This window comes from Tauraco erythrolophus, chromosome 6 (genome assembly GCF_009769465.1).
Source record: "Tauraco erythrolophus isolate bTauEry1 chromosome 6, bTauEry1.pri, whole genome shotgun sequence".
Classification (NCBI taxonomy): domain Eukaryota; kingdom Metazoa; phylum Chordata; class Aves; order Musophagiformes; family Musophagidae; genus Tauraco; species Tauraco erythrolophus.
The window spans coordinates 7982680-8000175 of NC_141470.1; the positions used below are offsets into that span (position 1 = coordinate 7982680).

The 17496-nt window shown below is 47.6% G+C and overlaps 1 protein-coding gene across 1 annotated transcript in view; it reads left to right on the forward strand.

Moving 5' to 3' along the window:
- The window catches only part of PNPLA2 (patatin like domain 2, triacylglycerol lipase), a 29419-nt gene extending 12973 nt beyond the window's left edge, over nt 1–16446 (forward strand). Inside the window, exons 2-9 of the mRNA XM_086612748.1 lie at nt 5178–5410; nt 5595–5660; nt 11654–11863; nt 12772–12832; nt 13758–13925; nt 14379–14511; nt 15207–15329; nt 16165–16446. Of these exons, the coding sequence (XP_086468874.1) occupies nt 5178–5410; nt 5595–5660; nt 11654–11863; nt 12772–12832; nt 13758–13925; nt 14379–14511; nt 15207–15329; nt 16165–16429 (1259 nt within the window). The 3' untranslated portion in view covers nt 16430–16446. The remainder of the gene's footprint in view (nt 1–5177; nt 5411–5594; nt 5661–11653; nt 11864–12771; nt 12833–13757; nt 13926–14378; nt 14512–15206; nt 15330–16164) is intronic.
- Nucleotides 16447–17496: the final 1050 nt, after the last annotated feature.

Below are 17496 nucleotides of genomic sequence, written 5' to 3' on the forward strand. Positions count from 1 at the left end.
GAAGGACTCCATTTGAATTCTTGTTGGTGCTGACTGAGAAACAGGGATCTGCACAGTTCCCTGCCTGCTCATTAGTCCAGGCAAGGTATGGCACCTGCAGCCTGGGCTGTGACCTCTCTGTGTGTGCCTTCTACCAGCAGGGACAGGAGATGCTGTCCCTACATCTGTCCACTGTCCGTGCCACCCTCTGTTTTCCGTCCCTGATGAAGAGCATTTCCTTTAACTTTGCATCCTGTTTACTGCTGCAGCAGCCAAGTGTTGTTGTGGTTGAGCCCAGCTGGCAACTAAACCTCACACAGCTGCTTGCTCACCCTCCCCCACCCCCAGGGGATGGGGAAGAGAATTAAAGGGGAAAAGGGAAGGAGACTTGTGAGTAGAGGTAGGAAAAAAATAATAATATATGAATATATTTATGTATAATGATAATATATACAAACAAGCAATGCACAGTGTCATTGCTCACCACCCAGTGACCAACACCTGTCCCAGCTAATGATCCTGAAACAGGTAAGTCCCAACACTGCAATCCTGGATAAGCAAGATGCCTGAAAAGAGTGAGTGAGAGAGCACTCTGAGAGTGAGAGCCCACAGAAGAGCAAGAGCCCTTCTTTCTGGTCAACCCTCATATTTATACTGAGCATGATGCTGCATGATATGGAATACTTCATTGGCCAATTTAGCTCTCAATCCTAAGTCTAAGTTCAAATCATAACGGGAGTTGTGGACGCTCTGTGCCGGCTGTGCTCCCCCCCAGCCTGTTGTGCTCCTGCACACTGGCAAGAACACGGCAGCTGAAAAGTCCCTGAGGTCCCAGTGCCAACTATAAACATCAGCGCGTTATCAGCATCCTTCTCATAAGGAGTCCCAGACTAAGCCCAAAACACAGGGCTCTTCTAGCAGCTAAAAAGAACTACTAACTCTGTTCCAGCTGAAACCAGGGAGCAGGAATGTCCCTGGCGCAGAGAGTGATCTTTGTCACAGGAGCTGCTGGGTGGAATGTCCAGAATGCCCCTCTCCCCCTTCAGCCTGCTCTGCTCCTATTTTTGTTTGTGTCTTAGGTTTGGGTTTTTTTTCCACTTGAAATACTTTGAGTCAACTGTCCTTTTGCTGGCTGGCAAGTGTATATCAGTGTGATGCAATGTCAACAGGGGAGCATCGTGGTGCCCTTGGTGCACAAGCCCTGCTGCTGAAGATACAGGTCTGAAGAGGCCCTTCTTCCCCACTTGCTACCCCTCCTGCTGTGGGGTGTTTAACCTTTGTGATGGTCCTCATCCTCATCAATTGTACAGGCTTGAAGTAGCCTTTCTGTTTCATCTCAGAGCTCCTAGAGCCTTAACTGCAGCTTCCCTGGCTAACATCAGTTTTGGGTGATTGATCTTCAGCTCTTCTCCTTTTCCAGAGACAGAGGAGTAGCAGGCTGCTGTGGCTGGAGGTGTTTGTATACATTTATAAATAGCACGTACTGCTTGAATGCTTTTCAGGTTAGGGAAGGGTAGTTTAGGGGGATGGGCCTTCTGAGTAAAAGATGATGAAGCTTGTGATACGCCTTAGTTCCTCTGAGCTCTCCTTGCAGTAGCTCTCTATCTTCTCTCTTCTTGCTTCTCTTGGAAATGGGTGATCTGTATCTTGTTCTAGGCTTCTTAAAATATGTTGTGATGAGCAACCGTGCCCAAGAATGCAGGGTAGTAGAAACTTAGATACTGGGTTATTTTGGAGTCAGGCATGACTGGTGGGGGGTGAAAGCCAGTTCTTTAAGGGAACAGTCTTGCTATGTCAACAAGCTAGTGTGAAGCTGGCTTGACATACATTGAAAATGGAATGTGAGCTAGCAGCTACTTTCATGTCTTTTCCCATGGGTAATTTGCCCTTGTACTGCTGCAGAAGGATCATAGGATGAACCAGCAGAGGTGGAGCAGCTGGCCTCCCTTGTCTTGCAAGGGACACATTGGGCTGTTTCAGGACACAACTGTCTGACACGCCTTTGTGTCATCACAGCTGAAGTTCAGATAAGGACAATGGACCTGCAGTACTCAGGTTCATGTATAACAACACCTACCAGGGCAGTGGTGGGGGCAGAGAAGATGGGGGATATGGCTTTTCTAACGAAAATGGAATATTCCATGTTAATATAATTTTTAGAGGAATATTGGCTTAGTAAATCTGTATAGGGAGAAGTGTTGAATTAATTGGTTGATGGGAGAAGAATTAAATGTTTTCCCAGCGGTCAATACTGGCTATTAGGGATTGTCTCTGCCCCTCAGTACATACCTTAGTAAGGGAAGAGAAACTTGATTTAGGTTTTTCACATGATCCTGTGTCTTGAATCACCAGATCCATCAAAAAAACATCGATCTTTTCTGTGGCCTGGAATTAGCTTTGGACTAGTCCTAGTAATAGGGTAATAGTAATAGCCACCGCTATTAAAATAGTAATAGCCACAGCTGTGGCTGACTCCTGTAGGACTTGTCTCTCTTGACCACCCCTCATTCAGCTGCTCCCTCTAGCTGGCTGCAAGCAGAATTTGAGCTGTTTTTCCTGGAATAGCACTTCTGGTAGTAACGGGATTAAAACACTCTCACCTCTTCTCTCTCCTCCCAAACGTAAATCCAAGAGGGCTTGTCATCAGGCATGGATCTAGCTATGCAAACCTGGATCCTCTGGCTGAACTCTCAGCTAGCCTTATTTCCAGGAAAGCTGGTGGTGCTGCAGATCACCCTGTGCCTGTCTCTTCCTACAGAGCCATTCTGCATTCAGCGTTGGTGCAAGTGAGCCCTCAAGTCTATCAGAACCACAGCTGCCCTTAAATTGAAATACCTCAGAAGCTCCTATGTGTATGCATGTATGCACACATGTATAAAACAGCCATCAACCCCCCAAAAAAACAAACACCCCGAAAGTGTTCCAAGAATGAAATGGCTAATTAGCAATAATTCTTATTTTGTCCTCTGTTTTCCTTTGTCTTCTTGCCTCACTTGGCTGTGAAATGGTGATAAGAGCAGGCAGCTACAGTCTCCCCTCAGTCTGTTTCCTGGCATAGCTGGGACTGTGTTTTATCTTTCTTAAGCTTAACTTCAGCTCGTGTTTTAGCTCCAACAGTCATAAGCTTAACTTAATTGCAGTTGTTTTCAGTATTGCTATCAAATCTTTCTGCACACCGAGAAGCCAAATCTGAAAGCATAGGGCTTGTAGACACTTGTAGACTTAGCTGCCAAGTCTCTAAGCACCGTCTCTTGGGTGACACACCCCTTCCTCCCCAGCATGGCCTTTGCACGCAGGGTGTCTCCCCACAGCTGCGTGCTCAACACCCACCCTCCTGTTGGGTTTTTCAGCTAGGGCAGCAACTCCCTGCAGTACACTCAGTGCCGAGGAGTTTCCTGGGGTCCTGCGGCCAAGGTGCTCGGCTGGGAGTCATTTACTTTTTGGCTCTGTGTCTTTCCTTCCCTTGTCAGATCTGAAGGCGTCTTAGGGAGCACTGAGTGCTGATGCCATGGTGCTGATAAAATGTAATTTCTGTGAGGCTGAATTCCTTCATGTTAGTAAGGATATTGAATCATGTGGCTACTCTCTGGAACAGGCTGGGCTCAATGGCTTACTGCTAATTGAGTAAGTAAGATCAGAATTAGACTGCTAAACATTGCTCTAGGGCAGAGCAAAAGACTGGGATTATAGTGCTAAAAATTGCTTCAGAGGGGAGAACTTGGATTTTCTGCTAAGTTGCTACCTCACAGTGCCTGAAATCCTGACCCCAGAGTCTTTGGTCATGTTCAAGGGTCCATTTCTGTGCGTGCTTGAGCTACTGGTGTTGATGGGTTTCCTAAGCACAGAACTACATTCCCAGGCTGTGTTAATGGAAAACGTGTTGCTGGCACATGTGTATTGCAAAAGAGTGGGACATGTCAATATAGCATTAAGGGTGGTGTTGCTCTTATCTCCATTGTATTTATTAACTTGAATCTAACTTACATTCTTTCATTCTGCTGCCTCTTTCTGCAATTGCAAGACTGAGTGGGAGAGAAAAACAGAAGGATTTCCAGTTGTCTTGAACTGATAGTCTTTCATCTTTCTCCAGGAACTGAACTTCAGTTTGATTGGAGAGAAGTCTTGATTTGTGAAAGCATGTCTCTTTTCTTCTGGTTTCTTTAATTCTTCCCACATGCATATTCCTGATGCCTCTGGGAGTGCAGTAATTGCCTGGGACTCAGAGGAACTGTTGCCTTGTATGTCACCATAGCTTGGAGATGCATGTGGAAGCAGCAGTCAGTGTGTGCAAAGGGCAGCATGCTGGGAGCTGAGGGTTTGGCTTGGGTTGATGGTTTTGTTATGTTTTCTTCCATCCCTCCTTTCCCACTGCAGAGCCCTGATGCTCTTGCCAGATCAGGCTCCTAGTGACCGTGAGATAATGGACTTAGCAGATGCCTTCCCTTTTGTGCAAATGGGCTGTCTTCCCTCCTCCAGATCCAGCTGGGTCACTGTGTGAAGGGGTAAAGCAGTCATGCCTTTGTGAGTCCTGCTCACCATCAGGGCCTAGTTTAGTTCTGTAGAATCGGACACAGAAGGGACAGGACACCAAAGACACTGCAGGTGGTTCTAAGTCACTGATTCCCTAACAGAATCCATAGTGTCCGTCTTGCTCACCTGAGATGTGGCTGATGTTTGCAGCAGAGCTGGGATTGCTTAGCTGGAAAGCACTGACATTCCTGTTTACTGGCACTTTTGCTTTTGGGCTGATGACTTTTTTTCATGTCAGAAAAAAAGAAGATGCTTGCTTGAAAAGTTTTAGTGGAAGATGTTTTGAAATAGATTTAGCCATAAGCTCAAAGCTATTAAAGCATCTTCCTTGTTTTCTTTGCTAGTCTGTGTTTTCACCAGCCCTGCATTGGCTAGTGTAACAGGATCTACGGAAAAAGTGTGATGCCTTAGACAGAGGGGTGTCATCATCCTTGACTTTATAAAACATATGTAAAATAAGGGTAGCTCTTTGTGATGAGAGCCAAGATAGCAAACTTCCATGACTTCTGCTACGCTGTCCATAATAGCCTCTCATCTTGAACTGTGTATCAACCAGTGGGGAGAAACTTCTGAGCAAAGCTGTGAATTAGGCTTTTGTGTGCCTTATTTTGTAAAGAAGGCTGGTTTTGCAAGGATTTCATGGTGTATTTTTCTTTCTCTTGTTGCAGGTGAGGCTGGTGCCAGCATTATTAAAGTGTCAAAAGAAGCTCGGAAGAGATTCTTGGGCCCACTCCACCCATCTTTTAACTTGGTGAAGATCATTCGGATCTGCCTGTCCAAGGTGGTGCCAGAGAATGGACATGAGGTTGCAGCGGGACGTTTGGGTATTTCCCTGACACGGGTCTCTGATGGAGAAAATGTGATACTGTCAGACTTCAATTCCAAGGAGGAGCTGATCCAGGTGAACAGAAACTTATTGTAGAGGGCTAGGCAGGAACTGCACGGAGTATTGTTTTGCCTTGGTCTCCAAATGTCCTTAGTAATGGTGTGCAATTGTCAGCACATGCCAATGTGTTGTTCTGAGAAGAGTAATAGGTTTAGTAGGTTTCGATATGCTTTTTACATTCTGGTTCTTTCTCCCTCAGGCCTGTGTCTGCAGCACCTTTATCCCTGTCTACTGTGGGCTGATACCTCCAACCTTGCGTGGAGTGGTAAGACAGACTCTAAGATGCTCCTTCATTAAATCATATACTACTAATGAATAAGAAGGCAGAAATGCTGGTACTCAATTTTGGCAGTCTTACTGCCTATGTGCTGGCAGCAAATAACCTGAAAAGGCATGAGAAATTCCCAAATAAACAACTTCCAACAGAGGACGTACCTTCTTGTCACTGCTGCCCGCAGTTGGCTATAATGTCTCAAAGGCTAGAAGATTTAATGATAGTAATACATAGCAGTCTGAGCAAGTGCTGGCTGACTTAGCAGGTGGTTCTCCTGGCTGCTTGGTACAACGCTGTCTGTCACTAAGGCTCTAACCTTCTGCGTGAGCAAAGAAACTGGGTCCAGAATTGAAGTCCCTCTCCCACACGCCTGACACTTTCTGCAGGGTTTTAACTACTGGTGCTGATACCAGACCTCTTTTCTGTGAAGTTCTTCCTGTCGTTCCTCTGAGAATAACGTTCCTCTGCCTGCTAGAGCTTTCTTTAACATGCTGTCCAAGGCTGTCCAGAGCAATTTCTCCCTTGTGTGTTTGTGTGTTAGAAATGAAAACATTTGAAAGTTGTGCAGAGCTGGAGTGTCTCTGAATATGGCAGTTGTGCTTAAGGGCCTCCGTTGACCATGAACTCCCCTTGTGTTGCATAGGTTAAAGTGCACACTAAAAGGCAGTTTGTTTGCAAACTAAATAGTCAGGAGGGAGAACCACTGTTAATGTATGTGTGCCCTGGTTTCCCATAAGTGATTTGACCAAGATGCCTTGGTTTGTCAGAGCATGGCATAAAATCTGCTCCCACTGCTACCTGTGTCCTAAAAGTGAGGTCAGTTTTGCTCCTGCGTGATATACAACTTGGCTGGTTTTGTCTTGTGCAAGCATGTTGGGTCCAATGTCCAGCCCTTCAGAGAAGTGACAGAATCAGTAATGGTTTGGCATTTGCTCAGCAATGGCAGGCAGGGCTTTTGTCCCACAGCTGGTGGGAGCATAACAGTGGCTCTTGCCTGATGCCCTTTTGGGGCTAGTTGAGGTCAGTGTGGAACAGGCAAAATCTCAAAATTCCAAAACTGTGCATGACACCAGGGTTTCTGGAATGTGCAGCTGCCCTGGCACACTGCAGGATGACTTCTCATGTCAAGATTCCTCATGGGGAAAGGTGGGGAGGGAATTAATTCCTACCTCTTCCCAGGAAATCATGCCTCTCTGTGTCTGAAGGGAGACTGGCAAGGGGAAAGGTTAAGTTAGGTTGGGTATGAGCCTGGGAAAAGGCTTTGAAACGGGACTGCATGGTTCCTGGCATGATGTGTATTTGCCACAGGACAGACTGACAGGCCTAGCATGAGAACCAGTTTTCAAGGCAATATGATTGTGTGCAAGGTGTAAAATCCATATTCTGCCTTCCTCCTAATCTTTTTTTCTCATTTTCACTTCTCTGAGCTCTGGTACCCCCGTGGAGTGGATGATAAAGATGGGGGAGGGGAGGGAAAAAAGGAATTCTCAAATACTAAAAAAGGGAAGGGTCAATAGCTGACCTGTCAACACATGTGCTAGCTGTGAACTGCGGCACACGGGTGAGAGGAACCTCTGACAAGGGTCAAAAAGCTTATTGTGTCAGTTCATGTGAGTGAGGGGCCTTGTGATGGGGAGGACATGATAATGGAACAGACCTGGGCACTCTAGAGTTGACCCCAGTCCATGAACCATCTCCAAAAGCTGCTGCTGCTCGCACCTGCAGGCAACTGGAGGCTCCAGCCTGTGTCTCTGTGCTGCTAGGGGCTCTGCAGGAGGTGGAGAGTCGTTAGTCTTGGGTTGCTGGAGGTTCAGGCAAATCCAAAGAAATGACGGTCGATCTTGAGACAGGAATGATAATGGGCATTGCTTGGGGAACCGCGGAGCAGGGTCTGCGTGTGCATTCCCAGCCTTCCATGCAGAAAGAAGGCTTTGCCTGTCAGCCGCCTTTCTGATGACATCCGTGACCTCGTGCTGCCACCCCCAGGGGAACGCGTGTTTCTGCAGCCGTACTGCAAAACTGCGTTAGCTGGGTGGCCGAAACACAGCCCTCTCTTAGACAAAGCGGGCGGCTGGCACTGTGCTGCCTGCTTTGCTCTGTCCTCTTTCCACTCAGCCTGTCTCCTGCTCTAGCTGTGCCTCGTCTGGCTTTCAGTGAAGCAGCTTTGGGGAGATGATGACTATGACAGTTTGCTGTCGTTGCTTTTGCCTTAGGGAGAACTGATGCCCACTTTAAAAGGGAGTGAGGGTTCCATTGACTTTTGGCACCTCTGTTGTCTAGAAAGCACTCTGTAAGCTAGCTGTGTGTTCCTCTTGCCAACAGGACATACTTTTCCTTGAGTTTAATCTATCCCATCCTTCCACTTTCTTCAATGCCCAAGCCCAGGTGGTGCAGGAGTCATATCAAGACATGCCTGTCTTGATACTGTGTGTGGTGAACAACGCCTGACATGAGGATGAAATGCCTTGCGCTGTGAGTTAGTGCTGCAGTAGCCTACAACTGTAATCACAAGCCACCTCCCTTGAACCTGTAGGCTGTAACCTCCTCCAAGCTCAGGAGCGATGCATCCCAAGAAAAAAAGAAGTCAGGCAAAAACACCAGGAGGCCTGCGTGGATGAACAAGCTGCTCTTGGACAAACTCAAACACAAAAGGGAAGCCTATAGGAGATGGAAACAAGGACAGATAGCCAGGGAGGAATACAGAGAAATTGTCTGAGCAACCAGGGATCAGGTTAGGAAAGCTAAAGCCCTGATAGAATTAAATCTGGCTGGAGACATCAAGGGCAACAACACAATCTTCTGTAGGTATGTCAGTAATAGAAGGAGGACCAGGGAAAATGTGAGCCCTCTCCAGAAGGAAACGGGAGACCTGGTTACCTGGGATATGGAGAAAGCTGAGGTAGCCAATGACTTTTTTTGCCTCAGTCTTCACTGAGAAGTGCTCTAGCCATGCTGCCCAAGTCACAGAAGGCAAAGGCAGGGACTGGGAGAATTAAGAACTGCCCAGTGTAGGAGAGGATCAGGTTCAAGACCATCTAAGGAACTTGAAGGTGCACAAGTCCGTGAGACCTGATAATATGCATCCATGGGTCCTGAGGGAACTGGCGTATAAAGTTGCTAAGCCACTATCCATCATATTTGAGAAGTCATGGCAGTCTGGTGAAGTTCCCACTGACTGGAAAAGGGGAAACATAGCCCCCATCTTTAAAAAGGGAAAAAAAAAGAAGACCCAGGGAACTACAGGCCAGTCAGTCTCACCTTTGTGCCCAGCAAGATCATAGAGCAGATCTTCCTGGCAACTCTGCTAAGGCACATGGGAAATAAGGAGGTGACTGGTGACAGCCAACACAGCTTCACTACAGACAAATAGTGCCTGACAAATCTGGTGGCCTTTTATGATGGGGTTACAGCGTTGGTGGATAAGGGAGGAGCAACAGTCTTCATCTACCTGGACTTATCCAAAGCATTTGACATTGTCCCACACGACATCCTTGTCTCTAAATTAGAGACATATGGATTTGATGGATGGACCACTTGATGGATAAGGAGTTGGCTGGATGGTCGCACTCGGAGTTGTGGTCAACGGTTCAATGTCCAAGTGAAGACAAATGACGACTGGAGTCAGTATTCCTCAAGAGTCGATATTGGTGCTGGTGCTATTTAACATCTTTGTTGGTGACATGGACAGTGGGATCGAGTGCACCCTCAGCAAGTTTGCTGATGACACCAAGCTGTGTGGTGCGGTCAACACGCTGGAGGGAAGGGATGCCATCCAGAGGGATCCTGAGAGGTGGGCCTGTGCAAACCTCATGAAGTTCCACAAGGCCAAGTGCAAGGTCCTGCACGTGGGTCGGGGCAATCCCAAGCACAAGTACAGGCTCGATAGAGAATGGATGGAGAGCAGCCCTGAGGAAAAGGACTTAGGAGTGCTGGTTGATGAGAAGCTCAACATGAGCCGGCAATGTGCACTGGCAGCCCAGAAAGCCAACTGTATCTTGGGCTGCATCAAAAGCAGCGTGGCCAGCAGGATGAGGGAGGGGATTCTGCCCCTCTGCTCTGCTCTTGTGAGACCCCACCTGGAATACTGCATTCAGCTCTGGGGACCCCAACACAAGAAGGACATGGAGCTGCTGGAGCGGGGTCTAGAGGAGGACCACGAAGATGATCCGAGGACTATAGCACTTCTTCTATGAAGACAGGCTGAGAGAGTTGGGACTGTTCAGCTTGGAGAAGAGAAGGCTCCAGGGAGACCTTCAAGCAGTCTTCCAGTACTTAAAGGGGGCCTGCAAGGAAGCTGGAGAGGAACTTTTTACAAGGACACTACAAGTAGTGGTAAGACAAGGGGCGATGGCTTTAAACTGAATGAGGGTAGATTCAGATTGGATCTAAGGAAGAAATTCTCCACTATGAGGGTGGTGAGACACTGGAACAAGTTGCCCAGTTGTGGATGCCTCATCCCTCGAAGTGTTCAAGGCCAAGTTGGATGAGGCTTTCAGCAACCTGATCTGATGGAAGGTGTCCCTGCCCATGGCAGGGGGATTGGAACTAGATGACCTTTAAGGGCCTTTCCAACCCTAACCATTCCATGATTCTATGTAAGCAGATATAGCCCCGTGGTTTAGTTTGCCTCCAAGAAACCTGCTGTGCAGTCCACTCTGACCCTCTTGCCTTGATGGGAGCTGTATTCCTATAGCTGAATTTCATTGCTTTCAGCCCGTCAGCTTATGAATTCTTCCCTAGAGTCAGAGGAGCTGCTTGAAGAGGTGTCTGCCATCCAGAGCAAGAGAGGAAAAAAGTGCAAAGCACCCTTCAGACAAAGCAGTCGGCATTTTCCTAGGCATTGTGCAGCAAAAGACCAATGTCAGCGGTCAGTCTGCCTGTGAGATGAGGCAAAGCATGGCACAGAATGGAGTACCTCTTCTTCCGATCAGAATTTCCATGCTCTGCCTGGATTCAGCCTCTGCCAGCTCAGGTCCTTACCCAGCAGAGCTGAAAGATGTTACAGTTGCTGCTTATGGGGCTGTGTAGCTCCTGATGATGATTTGCGTTTGAACCCATCCAAGAGGAAGGGCTCCAGGCAGCAAATGGCAGGATCAGCCCTGATACAAAATCAGCAGGACTTTCTGTTCACAAGAAGGTTTACAATAGCTTGAGTTGTTACTCTGCACGTGTCAAACTTCCTGCTCTTTTGACTTGACCAATGTCCCCTTACTTTTATCTTCTGCATGTTGCTTGCTCTGCCAAAGGCCTGTGATAGGGATTGTCTTGCTCAGCTCCTTGTGCAATTATGGTACTTCAAAGAATACTTTGAATTGAGCACATGCTACTGGAGTTGTCCTTCCTGCAAGGATAACACATTCGTATTTATGGTACCTATGTACAGAGCACTCTTTGATAAGGGAGTGCCTGTTAGGAGTGAAACCCAAGTCCTTTGTACACTATTATCACAGCACAGCAAGTGGATTCCAAACGTGTATGCATGGGTTAGGATGGCTGCTTGGTGAGCCTGCTAGCAACAAATCAGCTGATTTGGTTTAACTCTCTCTTGGTTTAACTCCCAGTCCACTGGGGGGGACCTGTGTCTGAGCTTATTTGTTTCAAACACAGGCGAACAATGGCCCAATGTCACAGTGTGACAGCTCAGGTCAGTGCAAACTTGCCCTGCAGGTGGTTTTTGGTGTGTCATATTAACTGGACAGCAGTCAAACCCATAGGAGATGTAAGTCAGCAGTCACACAAGTGAATGTGCCTTTCTCATGGAACACTTGTGACTAACACACTTGACCATAGGAAGAAAGGCGTGCAGCAAAGGGATACTATAGTAAACACAGCTGTGCTGTCACCAGTTTCGTCTCCTCCAGTGCTGGTGGGTGTACTCCATTCTCTTCCCAAGTTGTTGGCACAAATACGAACAGGAACACAGAGTACAAAAGCTGCTTGATCAGTTACGAGAATGCAGAGTGCTTCATTTGTCTTGATTTCAGAGATACGTTGATGGAGGGATTTCTGACAACTTGCCACGATATGAGCTGAAGAACACAATCACGGTGTCTCCATTCTCAGGAGAGAGTGATATCTGCCCACGGGACAGTTCCACAAACATGCATGAGCTGAGAGTGACCAATACCAGTATCCAGTTCAACCTTCGCAATCTGTACCGCCTCTCAAAGGCCCTGTTTCCTCCAGAGCCGCAGGTGAGTTTCCTGGCAGCACCAGAACTTGGGGACAGTTGATAGGCACTGGCTATACTGGGCACTTTAGCAGCAGAAGATTGCAGACACTGTTAGTTTTGTATCTTTTGTTTGTCTGGTTTTTAACCTTGATGTTATCAACCCAGTGACTTGGCAAACCTTGACCATCTGCACAAGGTCAGGTGGTTGCTTGATTTTCTTTTGCTACTGGGAGATATGGAATTTAGGTGGATGCAGTTGCTTGGAAAGTATTCCCATGTGGCTCTCTCTAGAGTGGCATTTGCCAGGAAGTCAGGCTCACTTGTAAACAAGGATATATCAGCCATTGGAACCAATGTGCTGATGAGTTTTTTAAGGTCAGGATGGAGCTGCCAGCCTGAAGTGCCAGTAGAGCAGGTGGCACTGCAAACAGCTTTGCATGCTTCTGAGCAGATGCAGTCTCAGATAGCCCTGGCGTTTAGGCATAATAAGCATGTGTTCATGTGCTGAATTACTTGGACAAGTTTTTCCTTGCCCCTCTCTAGTCTTAGCTGGCTTTATCTGCAAATGTAGTGACCCCTCCTGGCATTTGCTGGGAAGTATTCTGGATTGCTTGTCAGAGTGACTCACTGAAAGCTGCCCACAGCAGCATCAGCTCTAGATGGGGAATTGAGGTGGCTGCAACTCCAAGCCTGTACTTAGGAAGATGTCCCTTCCGATCTGATTTATTCCGTGATTCCCATATCCAATGTATTCATGTTATACCACCCATTCCTGCTCAAAACCTGGGAAGAGCTGTCAAGGATGAGACTTGTCCTTGGGGTAGCTCAGGAGTCAGGAGAATTCCTCTAAAGCCAGCATTGAGCTGAGTGTTTGCTAGGCTCAGCCAGACAATTTCCAGGTGACTTACTCGTGCCTTCCTCTGCCCACAGGTGCTGCGTGATATGTGCAAGCAGGGCTATCGGGATGCACTGCACTTCCTGAAAAAGAACGGTAAGGCACTGGGTGTTCGTAGAGCGCACTGACTTGCTTCTTCTGTGCTAGGCTTGGTGGCGTGGCTTGGCTTTGAGGGTAGCCAATGGTGCATAGGAAGGGTGGAAGGGCAGAACTGAGCTGTGCCTCAGATACTGGAATATGGAATTTCCATTAATAAGTCTATTTTAGCACTTCTGGAAGCAGAAGTGGAGTTGACACCTTTCCAGTGCAATGCAGAAGGACTCTAGACATTCTGATACCAGAGCAGTGTCTTTGGCACAACTGAGTGTTGAACCTACTTAGCATGTGCTCAGTGCTACACCAGCACAGTTGTTAGGCACCAGTGCCGTTTGGACCTCCTGCAGATATCCTGCTCTTTTTATGTGCAGCTAGAGTATGTCTAACGTGGCACAGCAGTGCGGAGTGCAGGCACGCCCTCAGCAGCCCCCAGTGCCTGGCAATTTGACTCTTTTCTACGTGCTTCCCTGGACTTTCTTGCTGCCGGCTGTTGTGGCAGGTTGAGGGTGTGTTTGATGCCAACTAGTGTCAATTTATAGCAGATCAAGGTCACCTGTTTGCTCTGTGATGTGTACCTGACTGGGATAAGAGCAGTCATGCAGCTGCATTTGTGGATTAAGCTGCAGGAGGGAAATCTTACCTGAAAGATTGTGACTGGCAGGTTATAGCAACAAAACACTGCCAAACAGCACCCTGAGTACTTCAAAGGGAGAAATTAGAATTTCTGGTGGGGAAAGAGTGGATGATCTTAAAGCAGGAAGGCTTTGAACTCATGCATTACAATAGATGTAAGCTAAAGGGGCTGGGTATGATGTCTGTCTGTCTGAGGGGCGTTAGGGTGCAGTGTGAGGGCTAATACTCTAAAGGCCAGGCAAGGCAAGGCAGCTAGTTTGTATCACACTTATGGTATGACTTCTCTTCTCAGGCCTCCTTCATCGTCCAAGTCCTTCCCGTCCTCTCCTTGCCATAGAAGCCTCCCCAGAAGAGAAAAAAGAGGAAGAAACAGAAGCTGAGGACCAACTAGAGGACAATACTGCCCTTGCTGTTGTTGAAGAGCACATCTTTGAACACTTGCCTCCCAAACTGAACCAAGGTATGATCCAAAAGGAAGAGAGCCCAGGCAATCTTCCTGTGCTGCCTGGTCCACTTCAGAGGATTATTGGGATGTGGGTGTTGCTTGTGGCTGGGCTTGGCCATACCCGGGGATTGAACTGGCACCCACTGATGGTTAGGTGGAGTTGGGGACTCTTAGATAAAGTTGTGGCTTACCCTTTGGAGGCTGAACTGGGAGAGGGTGGCTCACCTGATAGTGTTCTGCATGGTAAGGAGAGAAGGGGATCTTGATGCCTACTCCTTTGGGAGCCTGATAAAGCTAAAAGCTGCTGGTCTCAGCTGTGCTCAGAGAGTTACTACCCTGAGTGAGACTCTCTTATGAAGTGGAAGGTGGAGAGAGAGGGGAGACGTCAGGCTGGGTAACTCCTGGGGTATGGTAAGGAAGGGGATAGTCTCACTGCAGGGATTCAGCCATGTTCTCTTCTGTCTTCAGCTCTTCTGGAGGCTTGTGCTGAAAGAAGAAGTTTCTTGACTGGTATCACCAACATGCTGCCCATACGTGTGGCCACAGCAATGATGGTCCCCTATATGCTGCCTCTGGAGTCTGCGGTTTCCTTTGCTGTCAGGTAGGCCTTCGACTGGTTTCCGCAGTGGTTCTCTTCCCAGTGCAGACAAAGGTTTGATGTAGCTGGTGGAGCATGAATGGACAGAAAGTAGAATCCTTTCTAAAAGGAAAGAGTTCCTTCCACTTACCAGACATATGAAGAAAAAAAAAAATTCCTACCTTCATTTAGCTGCAGCCAATAATTCCAGCTTGAAGTAAGATGGCTGTGTGCTGGAACTTGCCCTAGAAAATGGTGATAAATATTGGAACCTGGAGAGAGACTTCTGAACTGGGAGTGCAGGGATGAAAGTAAGAACCACACAAGAGGTGGTTCCCCTCTGGAACAAGGGGTAGAGCAGTCCCAGCCATTTCCAGCTCTACGCTTACACAGCTGGGAAGACAGCTCTGTCAGACTTCTTCTTAGTGCAAAGTACCCTATAAGAAGTTTCTGGAAGGAGATAGTTTGTGATAGAAAGGCTTGGGGAAAAACACTTTTCAAATCTGCAAACGGATGAAAAATATGGAAAGTGTGGACGCAAAGCTTAAAGAGTAAGTTCCTGGGCTGTTCTCATCCTTAATTCCGTGAGTGGCAGTGTAAATGTCTCTTACTGCATTTGTCACTAAAAAAGCAGAATAACCATTGATAGGATGCAAAACTTATTTCCGTTGTCATCCTTTGTGTGGCTCAACTAATGGTTGCCTCCTGTCTCTTCCCAGGTTGCTGGAATGGCTCCCAGATATCCCTGAGGATATTAGATGGATGAGGGAACAGATGACTGAAATCTGCAACTATCTTGTGAAGAAAGCCAAGAAGAAACTGGGCAGCCATCTTTCAGCCAGGTATGGCTGCTTTCCTCCACAGCACTATTCTGGAGTAGCCCTCCGTTTCCCCTTCCACCTTTGACTTCTACAGACTCTACTCCATTGGTGCAGAGCAAGTAAGGCATGAATCGATCAGAAGGATTTTACCTAAAATGTAAATCTGCTCCATGGTCTCTTGTCTTCATTAACTGTTGGGATAGATTCAGGGCATGGTCTCCTTCCTTGTTCTGTTACAGGGCAGACCCTGTAATGAAGCTGTTACTATAGCAATAGGGCAGAAGATGTAGATCTAATTAAAACAATGTGCTAGCTTATTCCATGCTCCCTATGGAAGACAGAGGTTCTTGTCTGTGTGGCGTTTGCTGGCCCAGGGTCTCCTGAAAGTTCCTTCCAAGGGGTACGTGCATTCAAATGACCTTTTCTGCCTCGAGATTTAGGCCTTTTTAGGGCAGCCAAGAAACTCCAGAGGGTTTCCAAATGAGATGGAGTGCTTTGGGTCTGTGTGCATGCCTGTGCTTCTGAACTGAGCTTCCTGCAGTTGGCCGTGGCTTGAGGCTGAGGCAAGACTGTGTTGCTTGGATGAGGATAGGAAATTCTGTATTACAGTAGTAGGCAGAGGGTCCTAACTGTGGTTCAGGTCCCAGTACAAGGAGGTGGTTCTTACCCACAAGAGCTCATGGTCTGAACAATCAAGAGATGGGAGGGGGAAAACGGGCACATGCAGAGACTTCTGACTAAGTTCATGCGGTCAGTGGTAGAACAAAATAGCTCTATGGTTCCGAAGCTCTGGTCTGGTGACCAGACTGCTCCAGTCTCCCCATGTACTGATTTTTTACATGTGTTTGCCTTTCAGGCTTTACTATCATCTTGAGCTTGGAAGACCCCAGAGCCTGCCAATTTCTTCCGCATCCGCTTGCGGTGAAGCACTGCCTATGTGGATGAGAAGCAACCGTTCCCTCTCTGATGTCATGGTGAAGTGGGAGGAGTACCAGCGCCAGCTCATGTTGGGCTTACTGTGCATCAACGTGGACATGCAGGCCTCCCTGTTCCCTCAGGAAGGGTTTCAGATAAAGCTTCCACCTCTAGACTGTGCGAAAGAGTGCCTGCCACTCTTCTGAGCCTACTGCCGTGAGAGGATGAGGGTGGGTGGGAAGGGGAGTGGGCGTAGGGTGGGACCAGTCTCATCCCTCAGCAGCAGGGCTGCCCTGGGCTCCTCAACATGCTGCAAAGGGGATTTCCCTGGGATGGAGACTGGTGGAATTGACTGTAGCCATTTGCTGCCTGCTGGGCCAGGCAAGGGATCCCTGTGTTCAAAGGCACACATGGGCTGATACCTTGCTAAAGACTTGTCTTGGGGCCTGGCCATCGCCTGTGGCTGGGCTGATGCTGACCCAGCTGGGCTCTCCCCAATGATGCACTTTGAATTGCCATTGGCTTTTTTACCGCCAAATAACTGGGACGTAGATGACGCACTCAAGTTCATACAGCTTTTAACTTCCTTTGGTTTTTAGAGCATGAGACTTGTTTTTTCTTAAATCATCTGGCATCCCTTAGCTCTTTGTGCTACTGAAAGATGAAGTAGCCTTCTGCCAAACCTTTTTTTCTGATGATTTTTCCAAATCTCCTCTTGACTTTCTTCTTTGCTGAAGCCATCTTCTTTCCTCTGTCCCTTAACTGCATCCGCACTGGAAGCCAGAGCTGGCCCTGCTGCAGACTGCACTTGGACTGCAGAAACATAGAAAAGTTATGTATTTACCCTGATCCATGTTGTCATGGTCTCTCCACTTTTGTTTTTTGTCCTTATGGAACTTCTGCAGCTTGAACTCCTGAGTGTTAAGTAAGTCATTGAGTTTATTTTAAAGAAGTAATTTAGGCAGATTTTTTTTTTTCAGGGAAGCATGTTGAGTTTGAGGCCCCATTCCTGTCACTGAATAGAATTAGCGTGGGGTTGCCCTGGAAAAGCTTAGCCTGACTGTCTTGGGATTGGCTTAGCAGCTGAAGCAATGTGAAGTGCATGTAGGAAGGTGAGATTGTGCAGGGCATGTTATTTTTGAGAGTTGTGGCGAAGTGTCGCAGCAAGTGCTGGGGAAGTGGCTGCCTCTGACCAGGGGTTGGGCTTTGCCCCTTAAGGGACCATAAAACTGAAGGAAATTCCAAGTGGGTGATACAGAAGAGATCTTCTGTC